The 23,469-nt window shown below is 52.5% G+C and overlaps 1 protein-coding gene across 1 annotated transcript in view; it reads right to left on the bottom strand.

Moving 5' to 3' along the window:
• The window catches only part of Slc6a20 (solute carrier family 6 member 20), a 44,327-nt gene that overhangs the window by 3,207 nt on the left and 17,651 nt on the right, over nt 1-23,469 (bottom strand). Inside the window, exons 2-10 of the mRNA XM_047530604.1 lie at nt 22,906-23,046; nt 21,255-21,346; nt 16,831-17,058; nt 13,155-13,265; nt 12,011-12,252; nt 10,822-10,984; nt 4,842-5,046; nt 3,034-3,193; nt 37-202 (exon numbers count right to left, since the gene is read on the bottom strand). Coding sequence (XP_047386560.1) covers nt 37-202; nt 3,034-3,193; nt 4,842-5,046; nt 10,822-10,984; nt 12,011-12,252; nt 13,155-13,265; nt 16,831-17,058; nt 21,255-21,346; nt 22,906-23,046 — 1,508 coding nt within the window. The remainder of the gene's footprint in view (nt 1-36; nt 203-3,033; nt 3,194-4,841; nt 5,047-10,821; nt 10,985-12,010; nt 12,253-13,154; nt 13,266-16,830; nt 17,059-21,254; nt 21,347-22,905; nt 23,047-23,469) is intronic.

Here is a 23,469-nt window from a genome sequence, read left to right as displayed (position 1 = left end):
GTGTGCCAGCCCCTGCCCCATGGGGACAGCAGGTACCTGGGTGGCGTCCCAGGCTTGGTACTGCAGGGTGCCCGTGAGGATGTAGTCACTCAGGTAGAAGACAAAGAGGACGACGATCAGCAGCGGGCTTACACAGGCCCACATGGCCTTCCAGTACCAGTGGAGGGCACGCCCAGTCATAGCCTGAAGGTCATTTTCAAATCTACATGGATCATGGGGAGAGAAAGTCTGGGTTATTGATGCTGGAGGCGAGGGGTCCAGTCTGCACGCCCCCTCACTTAGGAAGATTTTGTTCTGGGCACCACTTAAGCTTGAACGTCACCCCTCCGCACCTCTCTGACCCCTTCTTGCAGGGGGGAGGCAAAAGGGACTGAGGTTGCCCATGAGATGTGACAAAGCAATCCCCACCGATAAGAGGACACCAGGAGACATCTTCTGACACTAGGTGCTGGCTGCTGGCATAGGCCAGAGGGCAGCTCCCAGCGACAGTGGGAACGTGCGTGGGGAACAGCAGTCTATTCAGCCTTCAAGGACCAGGGCCCCGCAAGTGGTTTTGCTTCCCCTCCACTCCCATCCAAGTGGCTCTACTGCCCATAGAAACACCCCCAGGGCCCGCAGAGCAGAATTGCTTTACGCCTGTAAACAGCAGGTCTTGTAGCACAGAGAGCCCGGCCTTGAACCCAGAGAGCCTGGGCCCGGCCTGGAAGAGCTGGCGGAGCAGGTCTAGAGCCGGCAGGCTGTGCTTCCTAGAAGTGGAGGCCGCAGAACAACGCCACTCCACCCAGGATGCACACTCACTCAGCAGCACACAGGAAGTAGCACTCCTCGACAGGCCAACCAGATACCGTTCAGGACCCACGTGTGCATGTGTGACACGTTCTTCAGCACTTGGGGACATGTTGACCCAACGAATCTCCCCATTTCACAGGGAAGGAGACTGAGGCCCAGGGTTGGGATGGGACTCACTGAAGGCACCCAGGTGGTGGCAGAGCTCCTCCTGTCTCCAGGCCAGAGCCTTAAAATCTGCTTCTCACTGTGGGAGACGCCACCTTGGTAGGAGGGCTGGGGCGGGGCAAGGCGTCACTGTCACCAGCTGTGGTCACAGCTCCCTGCCTCCCTGCACCTATCCCCAGTGTGGAGTGTGGGTACTGGGGGTCAAACCCAGTGCCTGTGAATTCTGGGCAAGCGCTCTATCACTGAGCTGTATTCCCAGGGCCCCTCTCTTCCCTCTGACCCCTATGCACTCCTGGACAGAGAAATGTGGGAAGAGCCGGCTGCGGAAGCACTGCTGCTTTCCGGTCACTAGATGGCACTGTGCCCCAAGCAAGCAGAAGAGCCCTGCGCCGGCCACGCCCCTGATTAGAAGTCCTTGCAAACTTGTGAGGCTCCGTTTTTTTTTTTTTTTTTTTCTTTGTCCCTCGTCACTTCCCACCACCTCTTCTGAAGCGCCTGTTCCCCTCCCCGTGACCTCCATGGGCCCAGCGTTCCATTCCTTTCTCCCCAGCCTTCTCCTTTGCTCTGAAACACCCTCTTTGGGGACCAATTGGTCCCTCTAGACTGGCATTTTCTAGGTGACCTATTTGTCCTACTTTTCTGGGGGCTTTCCTGGTGTTAGTATTGAAAGGCCTGGGTCCCAGGAAATCTTTTGGTGCTGGGGAAAATGGAAGACGTGGTCATCCTAATGCTAGTGTCCTCAAAATGTTCTTAGCTGTGAGAGGGAGTTAGAAGAGGGAGGAGGAAAGGGCCAAGTAGGTTTTGGGAATGCTGCAAATTCTAGCCCCCTTTCTGCGAATCTCAAGCGTCTTTGTCTAGGGCTCTGCGAATGTTACAGGAAAGACGGCCGACTGGCTTCGACTTTATGTCCTGAGATGAACTGATCATGGGAGATTCCTTTGCGTGGTAGGAAACCTCAGCTGTTCCAGGCACAGTGAGAAAGCTTCTCAAGGGACTTTAGCCCGCTAGAGTGCTGGAACTGATCTCCCTTCCCAATCCAGACTAATTTGGAACATCAGAAGACTCTGGGGAAGAAGGAGGGAAGACAATGATTCCAGCTCACCTGGAGCAGCACCTACCATGTGCCCCAGAACATGTTAATTTGCAGGACCTGGCTCAGTGGTGCTGGGTGGCCTGAGGTCCTCAGGTTCCATCAGGCTCTCTGCTCCTCACTGCTATTGCTGTTCAAGGGACCACAACTGGAGGATTACAGTACTACACCATGTCTCAAAGTGTGTCCCCAGATTACCTGGGAACATGCTAAAATGAGAACTCTCTTTTTATTTATTTTTGGTACAGGAGATTGAACCCAGGGGTGCTCTACAGCTGACCTCCATCCCCAGTGCTTTCTATTTTTTATTTTGAGACAGGGTCTAAGTTGCCCAGGCTAGACTTGAGCTTGAGATTCTCCTGCCTCAGCCTTCCGAGCTGCTGGGACTGCAGGTGTGCACCACTGCACCTGGTTTAGAGTAAGAACTCTTGTACTCGCCCCAGACGCCTGAACCAGAACCTCTGGGAGGGGGAGGCCCTGCAATCCCTGTTTGCTTGAGCCCCCCGGGTAACCGTGAGGCACGTTCAAGTTTGAAGCTGCTGTAGACCAGCAGTCCTGAGCCCAGCTGCACGTTTCATGACCCGGGGGACTGAACACATTCCAGTGCCCGCCCGGGGGCGGCAGGGTTGAGAACCTGAACGCATTTTGAATTTGCCAAATTTCCTAAGGTACCAGTTCTCAACTGGACTTTGGTCAGAGTCTTTGAAAAACACTGATGTTAACCAATGCTCAGGGCCTCGAGGGCCTGGAGGTATGAAACCTCTCTGCCCCGTAAGCTGTGGGGCCCGGCAGGGTCACCAGGAATCTTCCTGTACCACAGAGTGAGGCGAGTCAGAGAAACAGCCGAGATCCGAAGCAAAGAACTGGCTCTGACCGCCAATGCTCCGCTTCTGGGAGTAAAGGACATTGAGATGGGGCGATCTTTCTTGCGGGGGTGTCCCCCTTGCGCTGTTTCCCCCACACGGCTGGCAAGGGCTGAGCCTGCTCACCTCCTCAGACCGTACACGTAACACACGGCGACCGTCTCCACCAGCACGATGAGCAGCAGGGACAGCGTGGCTGCATAGTCATTGAATATGTCAAACCAGTAGTTCCCGGCCTCTGTGGTGAACACCATGCCGATGGCGCAGTTGATGAGGCACACCAGACCTGGGGACACGAGACCGCCGGCTCACCTGCCTGACACCTCCACCCACTCTGCCAACTTTCTATGGGGCAGCAGCAGCCACAGGCTCCTAAGGGGACTCCGGCCAATGGGTTCGTCCACACGGGTTGGAAGAGGGTCATCATGTTAGGCTCCTCGGGAAAGTGAAAGTGGTGGGCGTTGCTCTTTTAATCCCACCTGGGCAGTCGGGCTGGGGATGGTACTGATCCCACCCAGTCAGCCCAGAGCTCATGGGCCTCGAATCAGGAAGAGCCTTGGATGTGGGGTAGGGATCCCAGCAGGACTTCCTAGAGATGTCTTTCATACCACCACGGTGGGGAAGGAGCTTAGTGTTTACCGCCTCCTCCTGCGTACCAGGCACTGGCTATGAACTGTAGCCTTGGGCCTCCGAGGCAGGTCTCAGGAGTCCCTTTTACAATGGGACACCGAGGACGAGAGATGTCAAGCATTCATCCAATGACCCACAGCGGCAGAGTCAGGATTCAGAAATAGGTGCCTCAGCCTCCAGAATCTGGGTTTTGTCCCAGTCTCCTTCAACTGCCCCCGCTTGGGGACCCCAGGAGGTGTCTGAAGCCTAAGCGCCCACTCTTTCCACTGCACACCAGACAGTGATGACCACTGAGCCCCACTGCCATCTTCAGGGGGACACACCAGGAAAAGGGGGTAAGTGCTGCCCGGGGAGCTGCTGGGACACAGTGCTGGCTGCAAAGACCAGGTTCCAGGAAGGATGCTAAGTGAAAGCGGACCCTGAAGAAAGGCAGGTGGCTCCAGGGGGTGGTCAGGGCTTGAAGGAGAAGGGAGGGGCGCTGGGTGTGAGTCATGGTGGACAGGAGGCCTGGCGCCATCAGAGGACAGAGGTAGTGGGCCACGTGGTCCTGGTGACGGGCTGGAATGGCAGTGCAGCGAAGCCAGGACAGATGTTACCGGAGAAGCTGGTTCCTTCACTAACCACCCAAAGTAAAGCAGAATGGACGGAGACACTGGTCTGTGCTCTTACGATGGCTTCTTATTATACGACAGGAACAGCGTCTGGCAATTGCTGCCCACGACAATGCGGTGAATTTCGCAGATTATGAATGAAGACAACAGATTCAGAGAATGTACTATAAGATTTCACCGACACAAAGTTCAAGGACAATGCCGAAAAACCTAAAATGGTAGAACTCAGGTAGGCTAAGCTGTAGGCATGCTTAGCACCTGGGGAGGAATCTGAGAAGGGGCTCTCTGGGCTCTGGACAAAAGTTCTTGACCTAGGTGGTAGTTACTTGGGAGGATCCATAGGTCAAATTCATTGCAATGTCCTTAAGTAATATATACTCATAATTGTTATACTTCTATTAAACAGAAGCTGAAGGAGGCTCTCTCCTAGGCTGCAGATCATTAAGTGTCAGGTCAGGGAGGTTGGGCATTACTTAAGGTTTGGGTGACCTTTCCTGGGATGTTGAGAAGGATGCACAGGTTGAATCACATGACCTAGGGCTCAGACTACAAGCCGTAACTGAGGCAGGACTGTGGGGAGGTTGCTTCTGTCACCTGGAGCCGCCTTGAGAAGCACAGGGCCCCTTGGCCTTGGTTGGCCATCACCTCCCGGCCCGCCCTGACCCAACCTCTTCTGCTGGCTGGCCCACTGACCTGAGATGGCCTCCTTGGGCAGGTGGCTGGAGATGAGCTTGCTGTCAGTCAGAGGGGTGAGGATGGCTGCCGTGTTTCCCAGCATGCTCCCCATGCCCAGCATCAGCAGCATGAAGAAGTATAGTACCGACCACAGCTGGGACACCTCCATGTTTTTAATGGCCTCGGTGTAGACGATGAAGGCCAGGCCGGTGCCCTGAACAGCCTGCCCGTGGCGAGAAGATACCAGTTGTGCACCCAAAGGACTGACGGTCTCCTGAAACGCACTCAGTTCTAAGCAACTTGGGGAGCTTGGAACTAGCCAGAAGAGCCTGGGGCTTCCTCACGCAGATCAGGCCCTCAGCTCAGCTCAGACGGACCAGAAAGGGAGCCGCCCAGACTTCATGTCTGCTAAGCGTGTGGAGAACCCCCAGTTGGTCTGGAACAGGGCATTCCCCTCCCCTGCCCCTACGTTCTAGATAAAATAGAATAAAATGATGTTTGAATAATTTCTGCTTCCAATGTAACAATGGTTAGGTGTTCTGAGACCTCAGTGCTGGGGACAAAGGAAGTGCGGTGGACAGAGCAGTAGCAGCCAACGGTGGCAGGGAGCTGGATTTGCGGGGTTGCTCAGTGGGTAGATCCCTGTGTTGGTGACCCTGCTGTGGAGACACTGAACTGTGGAAACTGAGCCTGCAACTCCTGCTTAAGACATATTTTGTGTGATCCCGGTGAGGATCAAAAGAAGTCATGAGCACACAGTGCTTTTGGGCTATCAGAAGAATAATCAAGAGCTTCCCAATCGCCACCCACAGGACTCCCAGGGATTAAGCAATGAGCTCACAAACAGGGATTTATAAACCCACAGGAAGACAAGTCACCATGAGGGAGGAGTCGGCAGGAATAAGAAAGAAGATTTAGAACACCCCTTCCTAAGGGATGTTCTGGCGGATGCTGGTTTTCAGACTCAGTTTTTTGTTTTGTTTTTGCTTGTTTGTTTGTTTGTCTTTTATTTCTTATACCAGGGAATGAACCCAGGGCACTTAAACCACTGAGCCACATCCCCAGCCTTTTTTTATATTTTATTTTGAGAGAAGAGTCTTGCTGAGTTGCTTAGGGGCTCACTAAGATGCTGAGGCTGGCTTTGAACTTGGAATCCTCCTGCTCCAACCTCTCGGGCCACTGGGATTACAGATGTGCCCAGATCCAGATTTTTTATGGACTGAATTGTGTCCCTACTAAAATTCTTATGTTGACACCTCTACCTCTAATGCCACTGTATCTGGACGTAGGGTCTTTAAGAGGTAATTAATTAAGGTTAAAGGAGGTTATAAAGGTGGGGCCCTAATCCATTCGGACTGTGGCCTCCTAAGAAGAGGAAGAGAGGGAGGGAAGGAGAGAAGAGAATGTTCCACCACGTGTGGATACAACGAGAAGATAGCATTCTGAAACAGAAAGGGAGCCTTCATCAGAAACCAAACCCTTCTGGGCCGTGATCTAGGACTTCCCAGCTCCAGCAGTATGAGAAATAAATTTCCGTTGTTTGAGTCACCCATTCTCTGTCATGTTGCCGTGGTAGCCTAATTCAAGAACACAGCTCAAGACAAGTCAGTTCAAGGGCATAGGCAGCATCGGGTACTGAGAGTGAAGGGCTCTCACTTGCAGATAATTTAAAAACCTACTAAAGCTGACATGCTGCATGATCTTACTATCAAGAGTCAGCAGTTCTATGGTGTCAGGGATAAATACTCCCCACCAGGAGGTCTGTTTTCATTTTCCTGCCCATCACCATAACAACTATGCATGCAGTGTTTAAAGAAACAAAAGAATAAATTACAAAGGTAAGCACATAATAAGAAAGAATTAGGCAAGTAAAGTTGAGGAAACATAATGTATGAAATTTAAAAATATATACTTTTTGAATTGAAAGTTTTGATTGACAGGTAAATATGAGATTAGATGCAGCTGAAGAGAGAATTGGTGAGTGGAGAGATATATCTTGGTATAAATTCTATTAAATTGAATTTAATTTGACCTAAAACTGCGCCTGTGCATAATTTAAATTTGGCCTGTTTCTCTGCACATCATGAGCTGTAAGCTAACTTTACGTGTAAAGTAAAGCCCACTCTTGGAACAAGTATCTGGGTTTCAGCTGATCGCAACAGCCCAACTTCCATCACCCACAGACTGCTCAATCAGGTTCAAATAAGGCAACAGCCAAGGCTCGACCACTTGAGCTGTCTCTGTCCCTCCTTTCTGCATTCCATGCGACACTTCCTTTTCTCTGGCAACAAATACAATCTGCATTCTGAACCTTGTTTTTGTCTAAACTGCTGCCTGATTCTACATTAGGTCAATTAATACTTACAAAACCGATTTGTTGTAATTATCTTTTACCAGTCCATAATGAAGCCAAAAAATTATAAGCTTAAAAAAAATAAAAGGAGAGGTTAAGAGACCTGTAGGATAGGAGGAGAAGAACTAACATAGATGGAAATGAAGTTCTAAAAGGAGGGGGAAAAAGCAGAGGCAATGATTAAGAGAAAACAGGAATGAATTTACCAAAACTGATAAGAAATATGGATTCAGTCTGGCGCTGTGGCACATGCCTATAACCCCTGCGAGTTGGGAGGCTGAGGTAGGAGGATCACAGGTTTAAGGCCAGCCTCAGCAATTAGTGAGATCCTGTCTGAAAATTTTTCAAAAGGGCTGGGGACGTAGTTCAGTGGCAAAGCATCCCTGGATTCAATTCCCAGTACCAATAATAATAATAATAATAATAATAATAATAATAAAAAAGAGTGAGAGAAAGAAATAGAGATCCACAGATTTAGGAAGTTCAATGTCACCCCAGCTTAGCTTAGATAAATAAAAATACATTCATGCCTAATTTGCAGATGCCAGTGACAAAGGGATGATCATCAAAAAAGACAAAAGAGAAAGAACTGTTTTCTTACAAAGAATGGAAGACAATTTCAACAGCCACAATGGAAACCAGAATCACCAGGCACATATCTTCACAGCGTTGAGAGAGAATAACTGCTAACCTGGAATTTTCTGCCCTGGAGAAAAATATCTTTAGAAACTAGGGGCCACATATGGACATTTATACAGAAGCAAAACCTAAGAAAGTTTGCCATTCTTTTTTTTTTTTTTTTTTTTTGTGGTGCTGGGGATTGAACCCAGGGCCTTGTGGGAGGTAGGCAAGCACTCTACCAACTGAGCTATATCTCCAGCCCAAAAGTTTGCCATTCTTGAAACCTTCTCTAAAGGAAGGTATTTTAAGGCAAGACCCCCGCCCCAAAGACAGCTGGAATTACAGAAATAATGGCGAAAACCCCACAAATGGCAAGCGCGTAGGTAAAGACCAGGATTGTATAAAAAACAGTAGTGTCCAATTTGGGGTAGATGTGTCTGTACATACACATACACATAGGGGGGATGTGTGTGTGTGTGTGTGTGTGTGTGTGTGTGTGTGTGTCTTTCCCCTGGAGCTGGGGATTGAACCCAGGGCTTTGCATATGCTGAGCATGCACATGACCACATTTTATGGGTTTAAAAAGACAGAACTGGACAACAATCATATTTAAAACCAGAGGGATAAGAGGAAAGTGTTCAAAGACCTTCTGCTACTTGGGAGGGAAGTCACAGTATTGTCTAACATTAGACTTTGGTAAGTTAAATATGCACAGGAAAATTTCCAGGAAAAAAAAAAACCCAAGCATCGGAATTTCAAATGGTAGAGGATTAAGTGGAATAAGAAAAGGGTTGGCCGGGTGGTGGGGACAGAGAGAAAAAAACAAACAGAACAGGGATACAAGACTAAATCAATGAGTAACCATGTAACTCTTGGCCAAGTTCAAAAGCTAGTCAGAGAAAATCTCAGGTGCCAAAACCAAAAAGGAAACGAGGTCAGAGCCCTCAACAAGAGATGGTTCCAAAAGGCCCCGTGGTGCAGAACAGGATCTGGGCTTTGATGCCCAGGGTTGGGGTCTTGGCATCGGGAGGGTCACTCCCCTGCTTGGGGTACACAGGGAGCTGGGTCCAAACAACCAGGAGAAAGAAAGTATTGTCCCACAGGTGAAATAACCTGGAATGCCTTCACCATGAAACCAAATGACCAAGGAGCCCGAAAGATCAGCCTCCCGGCGGCCTCACCAGAAACCAGAGCCACGCTCTCCCTCTCCCCTGTTCTTAGAATTCTCTAGAAGTCTCTAGAAGTATTTACACTAAGTCTCAGAACCAGACAATATGCTCGCTCACACTTCTGATGTGCTCGAAGCCTTAGTGCATACAATCAGAAAATGGAAGGAGATACAAGGATTGAAAAGGAAACACAAAATTGTGTCTGCCAACAAACACACACACACACACACACACACACACACACACAAAAGCAAACCTATAAATGAACATGAGACTTTGTATGTGAATTCATCAAAGTCACTAGGTATGAGATCAATGTCCAAAACCTTTCGCTTTCTTTTATAATAAAAATAAACATAGAAATGGGGGTGACACCACTCACAATAGCAATATAATAATAAGGTACTATAAACCCATTAAATGATGTGCCAAGATATCATAAAGAAAATTAGTTGAAGAATAAAAGACCTGAGTGAATGAGAGAAAGCATGTTCCTGAATCAGAAGTCATGATTCAAAAGATATTAATTCTCCCCAAATTACATTATAAAGTCATCAATGCAACCCTAATAAAAATTCCCTAAGGGGTCCCTCCCAGTGAAACCTGACCACATAATCCTAAAATTAATGTGAAAAAAATGAAGATCCTAGCATAGCAGAGCGAATTCTGGAAAATATAAAAATTATTTCAAAAGCCAAATGTGAAAAACATCCAAATGTCCATTAGTAAAGGGGTGGATAAAATAAACTGTAGTATCTTTGTGTGATGGAATAAAACACAGCACTTAAAATGAATGCATGAGATTCTAAATGTAGTATGGACAGGTCTCAAAATTAAACCGTTGAATGAGAAAAATGTCCTCCAGGACTACTTACGTTCATTTGAAAACCACCAGCAAAGCAATGAGATTACCTGAGAATATGTATACACATGGTTTACAAATATTTTCTCCCATATGCTGGTTTTCTCTTCTCTCTGTTGACTTTTCCTTTGCAGTGCAGAAGCTCCTTAGCTTGCTATAATCCCATTTGTCTATTTTTACTTTTGATGCCTCTGCCTTTGGGGTGCTATCTAAAAGATCATGGCCTATACCAATGCCTCAAAGTGTTTCCCCTGTTTTCTTCCAGTCTTACATTTCAGGTCTTTGGTCCATACCGAATTGGTTTTTGAATATTGCAATAGACAGAGATTTAGTTTTGTTTTTCTGCATGTGGATATCCAGTTTTCCTTGCATTGTATTGAAGAGACTATTCTTTCTTCAATTTATAGTCTCGGCACCTTGTCAAAAATCAGTTGGTGTCAGGCTCTCAGGAGGCTGAGGCAAGAGGATCGCAAGTTCAAAGTCAGCCTCGGGAACTTAGTGATTTAGCAAGACCCTGTCTCAAGAGGGGAGAGGGTGGAGGGAAGGAAAGATGGTGGAACGAGACAGACATTATTACCCCTGTGTACATGTATGATTACACGACTGGTGTGAACCTACATCGTGTACAACCACAGACGTGGAAAGTTGTACTCCATTTGTACATTTAAATAATGATGATATGCGTACAAGCGTTCATTCTGAGAGGCGGCTGTAAGGGTGTTTGTTATTTTATTCTCTGTCTGTACCTTCCTATATTGTTAAAACTTATTAATTATTAAAACTTAAAGAGAGAAAAGGAGAAAGAAGGAAGGGCACAGAGAGCCCAGCGGGGCTTTATAATGAGGGGAGGGCAGTGGGCCAGTCTCTGTCCTCCGAGTTGCAGGGAAAGTAAATCGATCTCTCCTGACGTTCAGGGACCAGGTGGCAGGAGTTCCCCCAGGCCCGTGTGAGGCGTGGGGAAAGAGGCCAGCCCCGACCTGCTCAGGTCCTTACCGTGTCCAGCTCCGACTCCAAGCTGCAGTTTTGAATGAGTGGGAACACCTGGCTGTATTTGCTCGGGTTGGTGGACGCTAGGTAGTCCTTCACCTGCTCCAGGTTGCTGGCTGTCAAGAAGCCATCTTCAAGGTCAAAAGAATTGGTCAGCAGCAGAATCACCCTGCAGAGCAGACCATCAGCTAGACCTTCACTGACTAGCGAGGCCGCAGGGGTAGGGGTCTGTCCTCCCACAGCCTCTACCTTCTGGCTTAGGTGGGGATCTGTGGACTGGTGACTCTCAATGACTTTGAGGAAGCCTCAGGTATAAACGGGCAGGACAACAGGAACGGGACTCCCACCTGAGGTTATCTGAACACCTGGACCAGTGAAGTCTGATGGAATTTCGTGGGATGGTGGCAGAAGGCTACAGTGGCCGTCCAATCTGGCACCACTAGCCACGTGTGGTGACAGAATACTTGGGTGTGGCCAATGCCACGGAGGAAGAATTTACAGGAACTTTAGGATTACTTAAATCTAAGTTAATATTGGTCTGCAAATTATTTCAATATAAATAATTACAGCTTGCAGTATTAATTGACACTTGAATGTACACATGACTGCTCGTGACTGCTGCCTGCCAGCTTGGAATCTTACCTTCTAGATGATGCGCCTGGATTTTTGGTCAAGGGCTACACGTGGGAAATTCTGTAACCTCTGTGGTTTGGCCAGAGAGGACTTGGTTACTTTATTATTATTATTTTTTTAAATTAAACTTATTTTTATTTTACTTTTCTGAGATGGGGGCTCTCTGTGTTACCCCGGGCGGGTCTAGACTCCTGGGCTCAGCTGATCCACTCGCCTCTGCCTGCCCGGTGCTGGGCACCACTCTGCTGGACTTCGGGTAGTTTGGAGATAAGGGAGGTGGATCAGAAGACATGGAGATTGTATGTCGAATGCTCTATTCCGCGAAGTACCCCGCACCCCCCACCAGCCCCTTCCTGCAAGGCCCACCTGACCCTCCCTCAGTTCCTAGTGCTGGTGGCGGGAAGCCTGAAACTGGACTCCGTATTGAGGACTCCAAAACGGGTGCTCTCGCTGGCCCCTTGGCCTCTGGACGTCACCTCTTCCCCGTCCCCACTCCCGCTCAGAGCTTGGGGCCCCAGTCCCCACGCCAGGCCGGAGTCTCCGTGGGACAGCCCGGGCTTACTTGTTTAAGCAGCTTTCGTAGTTGAAGGTGGCCTTGAAGCCGTAGATGGCGAAGGTCACGATGCTGGCGAATATGGAGGTGGAGCTGTTGACGAGGGACACCAGGACCGCGTGCTTCTGGCAGTTGTTGGAGGGCTCGTTGTAGCTGGCGAAGGCGATCAGGCTGCCGAAACCCAGGCCGAGCGAGAAGAAGATCTGCGTGGCCGCGTTGATCCAGGCCTTGGGGTTGGCCAGCTGCTCCATCTGCAGGGCCCGACCCCAGACTCTCAGGTCCCCAGGAGAGGGAGGCCCAGGGCAGAAGGAAGGGCTTCTAGGGCACAGCCAGTCAGGGCAACCTGGGGCGAGAGCCCAGTGCTCCTGACCCTGGCCTGTGCCCATCCACGCCCCAGCAGAAGAACCACGTGGCACTCTATGTCATACCCTCCGGGGCACCTTAACCAGAGGAGGTGGGCGACTGGACATTTAGGGTGAAATGATAAAAAAAAAAAAAAAAAAAAAAAAAAGCACTGAGCTCTGACCCACTGGCCAGGCACTGTGTGGCTCTGGACATTTGCAGAGGCAGTGGGTGGCTTGGAGGTGGAGTTCAGGTCTGGATTGCATCTGCTGCTGACGTTGGGGGCATCTGGAACATGGTGTGCACTCTGGGGGATGGTACAGTTATTCTGTTTCCAGGCACTAGATGTGCTACCTGAAGAACTTGACCCGCCCACAAGTCCCCCACTGATGAGCTGTGGGGTGCTGGAAAGTGGGAAGCTGGGAAGGAATCGTGGCTGGCCTGGAGGGAAAGGGTCAGGAGGAAGCATGTGACAGGTGAGGGAGATGATGGGGCGGAGCCGGGCAGAGTATGGGTGGCGCTTTGGGGAAAGGAGGACAGAAGGGAGGCTGGGGCAGTAGTCAGCCGGGGACAGTGAGGACGGGAGGGACTGAAGGAAGACCTCACACCCTGGAATGCAGTGGGTGGGCACTACCTGTCTGAGGAGGTGGTCCAGCCCCCAGGGGACCCACAACCCTCGCCGCAGCCTCCGGGCTCACCGCACCCTCTGTGCGCAGCTTGGCCCTCCCTCCATCTCCCCCACCGTCCAGTCACCCCCGAGGGTGGCGGGATCTGCGAGAGGCGTCCCCAGGGTCCCTTCCCCAGCCTGTACCTTGGGCGTGAACATGTACACCAGGCCATTGGTGGCTCCGTGCAGCGTGAGGCCCCTGACCAGGTAGATGGTGAGCACGCAGTAGGGCAGCAACGCGGTGAAATACGCCACCTGTGGGCATCAGAGGGCGCGGTCAGCCTCCTGGGGAGGGGCGGGCGGCGGGCGGACACCGGCCCCGCCCCCACTGACGTCGGGAAGGGGCAGCGGCGATCTCGGTCGGACCCAGGGCCCAAGTTTGGGCTGAAGGCACGGGCTGGCTGGATGTGGCTGCCCGTGTCCATCACCACCGGGAAACCTCCGATTCTCCTGAGAGGAGGCCAAGGGCACCTGGGCTTTTGCCCTTCGCCCCGCCTGCAGCCGAAGACGTCCTGCCTTGGGGTTCCGTGCTGAGCATCGCTGCCTTTTCAGCCGCCTATATCCAGCTGGGATAGCCCACAAGTTACATGGGAACGTTCACAGTGCTGGGTAAAGAGATGGGTCTGCAAAGAAAATGTGGGCAATCCAGGAATGGGGCCAGAGAGAAAGAACACGGGGCGAGTCCTACTCAATTTCTGAGCCTAATTCAGCTCTGAGCTTCCTAGTGGCCTAAGCAAAGCAAGAAACACAAACGTTAAAAGGAAGAAGAATTCAGGGGCCGCTGGTAGGACAGGTTTGCAGGACTAAGGACGGAGAGAAGCTTGCCAGAAGTGTTGGAAGAGGAAAAGTAGTGACTCCAAGCGTGGGGGACAAAGTTCCCACCTTAAACTCAACAGGAAACTCACAGATGGGATTTTATGCTTTCCCTCATGAAAGGCTGACGTCCTTGGGCTTGAAATTGCACACGAATGGAATTTTTGTCAAGCATATCTCTCCCTATTCATATGCATTGCAAGTTCAAAGACATTTTCCCTTCAGTTTTCTTAGTAGCTTTGGCAGGAGCCTCTCATTCTTGGGATCATCCTAACTTTTACAAAGACTCAAAATAGGGACTTCAAGCCAGACATGTGGCGTACATGCCTGTAATCCCAGCGACTAGGAGGCTGAGGTAAGAGGACCACAAGTTACAGGCAGCCCTGGCAACTTACTGAGGCCCTGTCTTAAATTAAAAATGAATTGAATCCCTGGATTCAATCCCCAGTACTGTGCACACAGGCCCTCAAAAGCACATTTGCAAATGGATAAAGAAAATGTGGTATATATACAGAATGGAATATTACTCAGCCATAAAGAAGAATGAAATTATGGCATTTGTTGGTAAATGGACGGAACAGGAGACTATCGTGCTAAGCAAAATATGCCAATCCCAAAGACCCAAAGGCTGAATATTTTCTCTGATATGTTGATGCTAACACACAGTAGGGGGTGTAGAGAGGGAAGGATAGAAGTTGATTGAATTAGACAAAGGGAAATAAAGGGAAGGGGACGGGAATAGGAAAGGCAATAAATCAGACATAACTTGCCTATGTTCATATATGATGCATACACGACCAGCGAAAATAGAATAAGTTATACTCCATGTATGTATAATATGTCAAAATACACTCTATTGTCAGGTATAACTAAAAAGAACATATCTGTAATCCCAGCAGCTCAGGAGGCTGAGACAGGAGGATGGAGAATTCAAAGCCAGCCTCGGCAATGGCGAGGCCCTAAGCAACTCAATGAGACCCTGTCTCTAAATAAAATACAAAATAGGACTGGGATATGGCTCAGTGGTCGAGTGCCCTGAGTTCCATCCCTGGTATTAAAAAAAAAAAAAAAATTAAAAAACACACCTGCCTGCCCACAATTGGATTTTTTTTCTGTAGAGCTTCCTGTGTGCACCAGAGCCTTATGGTATTTGGCAGGCTGTTTTGCGTATGAGCGCCCTTATCATTTGGGTCCTCCTGGGAGAAACACAGCTGGTGACCCTTGTCCCAATGGGTTTGAAGGACACTCAGCCTTCCATTTCCTTTGAGGCGTGGTGCCATCTTCCCATGAATTTCCAAAGCCACCAGAGTGATACTCTGTGTCCTCTCACCCAGACAGCAGAGAGAAGGCGGGCGTGTCTTTTTTCATTGCTTCTTGGCTGAGGTCATTGTAACTTGAGAGATAATAAATAATAAATGTGCCCAAGATTATGAGACAACAAGAGAGATGCAGGTGGATAAGGGGACAGTCGGCTTTGGTCCACGCTCTGAAGGCGCTCCAGGGTCAGTGCCCAAGCCCTGGGCTTCCCCGGACGCTGTCTGCAGTCCCCATGGGGGGGGGGGGCTCCTTCTCCCCCATCAAATGGGCAGGACTGTCGGACACCACCCAGCTCGACCTGCAGGAGAAGCCATTCCTGACCCATCCACAAAACTCCTGGAAGAGGAGAGGGCCGCAGAGGAGGCGGGAAGCGGCTCGAGGGCTTCAACAAGACTCACGCCCTGTTGGTGGAGAGGACGTGTCCTCAGCGGAGGGAACTGACCGCGAGGTGACTGACGCAGCCTCATCTCACCAAGAGAGCGGCCTGGAAAGGGAAGGGCTCAGGAAACGACGGCCGCCCTCAGAGCTTCTGGTTCACCCTCCTGCTCCAGAGTGGGACACAGAGTGGGACACAGAGTGGGGCCCAGCGGTGGCCGCAGGGTCTGAGCTCTGCCAGGAGAGGGCATGGGGTCCACTGGTCCCTCGGCTCCATGGGAGGAGAGCTGGAAGTGAGCACTCGGGGGCGTCACCAACCAAGAGGGTGGGCGGTCCCTGGGGCTTGGGCAGGTCGCATCACCTCTCCAAGCCCCCCTGGGGGGTGTGCCGGCAAGGACCTGCTGTGACGGGCTGTTGCAAGAAGGGACAAGGTGGGCGTCCAGCCTACGTGGATCTGCAACCAGGAGGGACGCCGTAAGAGTCAGGGCCCCCGGGTGTGGAACCTGTGCTGCAGATTCACACAGGTGGCAGGTGATGGGATCTCTCCCGGCAAAGGTGTCGCCTGGGAGGAGTGTGAACCTGGGGACACAGCAGGGACAAGACTCTGGAAGACCAGCCTGACCACTCCGTGTGCCATCGAAACACAGAGTCCAGGGACCCACCCAGCTGCACGCTGGAATCACTCGGAGCCTGTAGCCGCCCCGGGATGGGGTGGCTCCCAGAACAGCAGCGTCAGCCCTGGGACAGGACTGGGCACCGGGTTTGCAAAGTCTCGGGGCCATTCCATAGACAACCTTTGTGGTGCCAGGAATTGAACCCAGGGCCTTGTGCGAGTGAGGCAAGCGCTCTGCCAGCTGAGCTACATCCCCGGCCCATCCACACACCTGACTCAGAAAGCCAGAGTCACCACCTCTTGGTTACAAGTGCGGTGACGCAGAGTTGTTTTTTGTTGTTGCTTTTTGTTTGTTTGTTTTTTTTTGCGGTGCTGGGGATCGAACCCAGGGCCTTGTGCTTGCAAGGCAAGCACTCTACTGACTGAGCTATCTCCCCAGCCCTATGATGCAGAGTTTTAAAGAGGGAAAGCAGTGTCCGGTGGCAGGGGCCGTATGGATTTGGGACCGGATGGAACAGAAATGCTGGTTTTTTAAAAAGCAGCGAACGAGCCCTCATTTTGAGATTTGGCGCTGACCGTCTCTACTGGAACCTCGTAGGTGGCTTGTGCTGCAACACGGTGTGTGTCCCCCATCCCACCGGCTCCTACCCTGCACCGCAGAAGCAACTCCTGGCCTTGCCGAGGCCGGAGACAGGCACCCACCTTGCCAGTGGACTCAGTGCCCCGCAGGATGCACAGGTACACCATCAGCCAGGCCAGGGTGAGGCACAGCGCCGGCTGCCACTGCACACCCCCGTTCTCCTGGATGGACGGGGAGATGTTGAGGGTCTTCCTGTACCAGAAGTACTGCGTGGAGGACGCCTGCTCACACTCCTCGTCGTAGCCCGTGTGGTTTCCATTGAGCGGACAGACAGACCACGGCAGCGGATCCTTCAGAATGGAAAAGCATCACACAGAGAGGTGAGACCACGGCCAAAGGTTGGGTGGGATGAGAAGGATGCTGGTCCCCACAGGGCAGGAGGCTGGAGCTGCTGAGGCAGATGGGGAAGTAGGGTTTATCGGGGCCACCGGTGGGGCTCCTGGGGGCTGGTATGGTTTGGATGTTGAGTTCCCCCAAAGATCCATATAGAAAGACTTGGCATCCACAGTAGCCATATTGGGAGGTGCCCGTGGCCCTTTAAGAGGTGGGGCCTAGTGAGAGCTCATTAGGTCATTGAGGCTGTGCCCTTGATGGGGATGTGGGACCACATTCTTCTCTCTCTACTTTTGTTCAAGATGTGACCATTTCCTCCCACATGTGCTCCTGCCACGAGGCACTGCCATCTGCCACTCTTACTAGGAGCCGAACCAACGGGACCCATCTGATCTTGGTCTTTGAACCTTCCAAACTATAAACTAAATCCTTTCTTTTTATAACTTAGCTGCCTCAGGTATTTTATTGTAGTAACAGAAAACTAACTAATGCAAGGTCTACTTGACTTGCAATTCTGCAGGCATTCGCTGAAGATTACTGAACTCCGTTGTGCATCTTAAAGGGCTGAGGAACAAGTGGGCAATAGATAGGCCAGCTAGGACAACAGCACTGTGACTCCACCTCTCCAGCAGTCAGACCTGGAACTCAAACCCCAAACTGCAGCACTGGTCATAATGATCAGAACTTAGGCAATAACTCACGTACTCCCTGTTGTGTGTCAACCCAGGATTAAATGTGCCCTAACCTATCACACAGAATGTCTCACTTCTATTTAGCCCACCATTAGCTGCTCCAAGCCAATACCCCTAACAGGGCACATCTGCTGGTGGAGACAGGCATGTCCTCCCGTGGACACTGGATCTGGAAGCCAGAGGGGGATGAGGTTTACCACCCTGAAGCAATCGCACCCTTTGAGCCAGAGAACCCTGTATAGTGGCTTCCTTTGAGCTCCAGTCAGTTCCACCTGAAGCACTGAGACCCCCGGGCTTTGCAGAGTGAGTCAGTAAGATCCTCTTCTGCTTAAGCTGCTTTGCCCTGGATTCCCCAGCAGTGATGAGCAAACAAGATCCAAGGCCAAGTGCCAAATAGAGACACCAGATGGCAGTGTAATGGTTAATCTGAATTGTCAACTTGATTTGATTAAGAGCTACTGAAGATGAAGAGGTGCCTAGGTGTGTCAGTGAGGGCGTGGCTAGGAAGATTGGCATATGGGAGAGCGAACTGAAGTGGAGCCCCTCCCCAAACATGGGCAGCACCATCCAATAGGATGCAGGCTTGGATGGAATAAAAGTGGGAAGAACAAGGAAGCAGCAGCAGATGCCAGCTCAGCTCTTCTTGAACAGGTTCTTGATTGCTGCTGCGATCGCTGAGGACATCAGACTCTCGCTCCTTCACTCTTCCAAAGTGGACTCTGCCAGGGACCCTCAGGGAGCTTCCAGGAGCCTTCAGTCTCGGACTGGGCTGGCACCGTTGAGCTCTTGTTCTGAGGCGTCAGCCTTGTGGCCTGGTTCCTCAGCTCTCCAGCCTGCAGACGGCCATTGTGGACCAGCCAGCTTCTGGTCGTGTAAGCCAACCTCATAAATCCCCTTCTATGATCATAGTTCCCACTGATTCTGCTCCTCTAGAGAACCCTAATACAGGCCAGGATGGAGGGAAAAAAATGAACTCCCAGAGCAGCAACCCTGCTCTGCCAGGACCAGCCCCATGTGGGTCAGTTTGGGGTGTCTCTGGGTTCCACAGGCTCGGACTCATCAGACAGAAACGTTCCACTAACAAGCAAGTCTGAGCACCGTGTTAGGCTTAATCCCATCATAGTTCATGGTCTACACCACCAGGGCCCAGTGGTGTTCCTGATGGATCATGGCCCCTCTGCAGTGATGACTGGAGCCCAGGTGACCTCCTGGACAGTGCTCAGGCCCATGGGGGGGACGCCCTGGCCACAGAGCCAGCCTGGCTTGCTGGAGAAGGAGAGCCAGTTTCTGGCTTCGCTCCGCACGAGGAGCAGTTTCCCCAAGGCGGCATCTCCTGTCCTGCCCTGGGACTCTGGGCAGGCTTGGGGCTTGCTGTGACCAACGGTGCAGGGGAGAGATGCCGGTGACCTTCTGTGGAGGCCTTAAAGGTCTTTGTAGCTGTCTCGTGAAGTCAGTCAGCAAGACTCTTGAAGGATGAGGCCACATGGACAGAGAGGCCACCGAGAGGGAACCCAGGTGCCTGGTGACAGCACTGGGTCCCTGCCAGGTGGGAGAGGACCTTACAGACATGAAGCCCAGTTGGCCCACCTGGGTCAATGTCTCCAGGGCCATTTCCTCGGCCACAGGGGACTGACTGGGTCCAGCCACTGAACCCTCTACCGAGGTCATCCAGCCTCCGGGTTTTCAGCTCTTCCTGGAGGACTAAATCACGCAGCGGGGTGGTATCCAGGCTGTATTACCAGTCTCTCTGATGTCCTCTGGGTGGGGCGGGGCCTGGGCACCAGGTTTTTGGAAGCTCTGGCCAGTGTCGGTGTGTGACCAGGGCAAAGAAGCTGCAGAGCCAGATCCCTGGAGCAACGGCGGCCCCTGCTGCCCTGTCCCCCAACAGGATCCCTGATCTGCACTGGTCCCAGCACGAGGCTGAGGCTCCTGAGCAGAGGGGTGGCAAGTGGCCTGCAGCCGGGGGACTGGAAGTCACTCCTGTAGCATCGTGAAGGGGGACATACTTCCAAGGGCTAGGACTGGCCTGGCCCAGAGCGAGTGTGACTGAGTGCCTCCTGCGCCCTTGCTGCTGTCACATTGTGACCTTAGAGGAGGCTCCAAAGCAGAGGGACGGGGCAAGTCCACCCACCTGCCAGGGGTGGGGTGAATGAATATTCAAGTGACTTTCTGGGATCGCTGCCCCTCCCATTTCCGAGGACTAGAAGTAGGGACCCCTTTCTGGATATACTTTATTTTCACCTTTGGAAGATGGGCAGATCTTTCCTGACCTTATTAGACAAGGCGTATTGCTTCCACCTTCAGAAACTCGACTTTGCAGGCGTATAAATCTAAGCCAGATAAGTGGGTACGTATCTGTAGTCCCAGCCACTCAGGAGGCTGAGGTGGGAAGTCACTTGAGCCCACGTGTTGGAGACCAACACAGCAAGACCCCATCTCAAACAACAACGACAAAAGGATACCAACCTATAATGCCTGCAACAATGCCTCCACCTCTTTTGAAGGGTGCCATTGAGCAGTGTACAACCTGCCCAACCATCCATGGCAGTTCTGCAGAGAGGAGGGGATGTAGGTCCCAACTTTTAGAGCAAGAGGAGCTGCCCTGTCTCCACCCAGAAGTCTAGGGACAGGCAGAGTTGTGGTCAGTCTTCATGGAACTCTAGGCAAAGCCAGGAAAAGAATGTGGTGCTGGGGCTATTCTCAGGGCCGAGTCCTTCCCCTCAGGGAAGCGTGCGGCAGGGCAGCCTGGGCGAGTCTCCTTGGGAGGCCACGGCAGGGTGGAGATGCCACTTTCCAAGTGGAGATGTCAAGTCAGGATTATTAGGATAATTCCTGGGAACCCCAAAGGTTCAAGAGTGTGTCTTCTCAAGGACGCCCTCCCACGACTTCCAGCCCCTTCTGCACTGGGCGTTAGCTCTGTGGCTCATCAGGACGCAGCTTAGAATGTTCGTCTTTGAGAACAGTCCCTGTTGTGTTAAAGGGTGACAGTGGACCTTCTGGGAGGAATTTGGGGTCTTCAGGAAAAAGGAGGGCCTCAGCTGGGAGCCCCAAACCTGAAAAGATAAGTGGCCATGGCAGAAGCGGAGGAGGAGCGTCCCCTGAGGACTTGCTGGGATGCCAGAATCAGTCTCCATCTGTCCTTGCCTGGGAGCCTTTTCCCTGAGCCCCCCAGAGTCCTTAATATGTTGGGGTCACGTCCTTCAGAGGAAACGGAATGAAGACTGCGGACCTCAGTCCCCGAAATGGGCGCACACACACACACGCTCACCCACCAGCACCAGCCGGCTCACCATGCGGGTCTGGGTCGGGACCCCTGGCTTGGGGGGCTCGGCTTGCCTCCCGCCCTGCCTCCACTTGCTGGCTCCCTGGATGGAGGCTGGCCTCCTCCACCCACCATGGCCTGAAGAGCGCAGCCTGCACCGCACGCCTCCTTTCCTGCTCTGGCCAGGGCGCCCGCTCACCTGGAAGGAGTGGAAGAGGTACCAGAAGCCCCAGGCGTTGATGATGTTGTAGTACGTGGACAGGAAGAAGGAGACCACCACGCTGGCCACGCCTGCCAAGAAGCAGAGGGCGCCACTGAGGACCAGGTACCGGAGGCCCCGCCCAGGGCACGCCCCCGCGACAGGAGACCCGTCACCGAGTTGTGTGAGCCCTGTGACCTCTTCAGAGAGTTCTTTCTTTCTTTGCCCTGTCCCCACCCACGCCCCCCATCTTCTGGGACACGAGACCAAGGACAGGTCTTCGTTTTTGTTTCTGGAATCGCAGTGCCAGGTACCGTGCTACGCTCCTCATAGGCGTTTGGTCCTCGCAAGAGTATTACCCCCATTTCACAGAGGAGGAAACTGAGGCACACGGCTTGCCCGAGACTGTCCAGCTAGCAAGTGTCCCAGGGTGGATTCCAGCCTCGTGTGAGAAGCTCTTTGTCACTGCCAGTCACCAGCCCCAGACCACAGCTCCCTCTTTGGCTCACTGAAGGTTAAGTCGCTGAGGCCAGACCCTGGTTAGGGAGCAGGGGTGGGGATGAGCTGCCCAGGACTGGTCGGGACTGCAGAGCTCAGGGCGGGGCTGTGAGCAGAGGGAAGGTGGGCCACCAGGGGTGCCCTGGAGCTGCCCACCCAGGCCCTCTAGAGCCCTGTCCCCTGCTCTTCCCACACCTGAGAGGGCTCACAAGGAGACTGACGCGGGCCGGGGTGGGAGCATTCACACTACCAGTGTTCGCAAGCTGCAGAACAGGGTCCTCACCCGCGGCTACACTGGGGACCGGCACCCCAGAGTGACATGCACAGCAGCCATCTTTCTTGTGACATAGCTTGTGCTGCCTCCAGGAAGCCCTCTGTGACGGCTGACTCGGGCAGACTGTAAAACCCCAGGCTGTTAAAGACTGACGAGGAGCGGTTCAGGATTTGGAGATGACTGGAGAGGCCACCGGACACCTTGCTCTTCTGTGTCTGAGGTCAGATCCTGTCAGGCTGACTCCTTCCTCACTTCTGTGAGGAGTTACTCTGCTGTCCTGACTGTCCCCTTTCTGGGCATGCAGAACAAACCGTGGCCATGGGCACCCCTGGATGGTGGGGTTGTGCCGAGCAGGTGCCGGGGATACCAGCTCCAGGTAACCAAGGAGACACATCACGTGACCTGCTCTCCACATGTGCCTTGGCTAGAAATTCTAATGGCACCTCCCGGGGCAGCCTCTCAGCGGTGCAATGAAGGTTAAATAAGCTCATGTGCTTATATCTTATAGGCAGCACCCAGCACAGAGCAGGGGCTCAGTAAAGAATTGCTGTTAATTAGCAGGGAGCAGTTGTGTGCGCTTTCTGAGTGGCTGCTGGCTAGGATGCAGTTAGAGCCCCCACGCTGGGCAGCTGCTTCCCATTGACATGTTTCCAAGCCGAGGCCCAGTGAGGAGAAGCCACGTGCTATCAGTGTCCCAGGCTGCTGCCCTGTGAGTCGGAATGCCAGCCCCTCTCAGCCCCTCTGGGCTGTCAGTCCATCCTGCCAAGGGCTTTCTCTGGGGCCCCATGCTTGCTGATGGATTCCCACCCCCACCCCTGTGCTGCCAGGGCACCAAAAGGGGTCTCTGGGTGGGAGGGGACTGGAGAGGGCCCCACGTACCGACGCCACTGAAGTAGGGGCTGATGGTCCTCCAGGCGCCGATGCTTCCCTGCCGCATGCGCTGCCCCACCGCTAGCTCCAGGTACAAGAGCGGCATTCCCTCCACGAAGAGCATGACGACGTAGGGGACCAGGAAGCTCCCTGTGGGCATCCAGAGCTGAGGGCCAGGCCGGCACCGCAGACGGCCTTGGTCCCCCGCCTGTGCGAACACCCTTCCCTCATCCTCCCACCTGCCTTGTGTCTCCGCCTTCTGTCTTTCCACTCGGTCTGCAGTCTTCTGCCTGCTTGGCTCCCACCACTCCACGTGTCCACCCCTCAGTGGTCCCTCTCACTCATCCATCATCATCCACCCATGCACCCATCCATCCATCCACCCATCCATCTACCCATCCATGCATCCACCCATCCACACATCCATCCACCCACCCACCCATCCATCCATCCATCCATCCATCCACCCATCTATCCACCCATCCACACATCCATCCACACATCCACACATCCATCCACCCACCCATCCATCCATCCATCCATGCATCCACCCATCCATCCACCCTCCATGCA

Source organism: Sciurus carolinensis, chromosome 17 (assembly GCF_902686445.1).
Source record: "Sciurus carolinensis chromosome 17, mSciCar1.2, whole genome shotgun sequence".
Classification (NCBI taxonomy): Eukaryota; Metazoa; Chordata; class Mammalia; order Rodentia; family Sciuridae; genus Sciurus; species Sciurus carolinensis.
The sequence above is the reverse complement of the archived record's forward strand: the minus strand, read 5'-3'. Positions and strand labels throughout refer to the sequence as shown.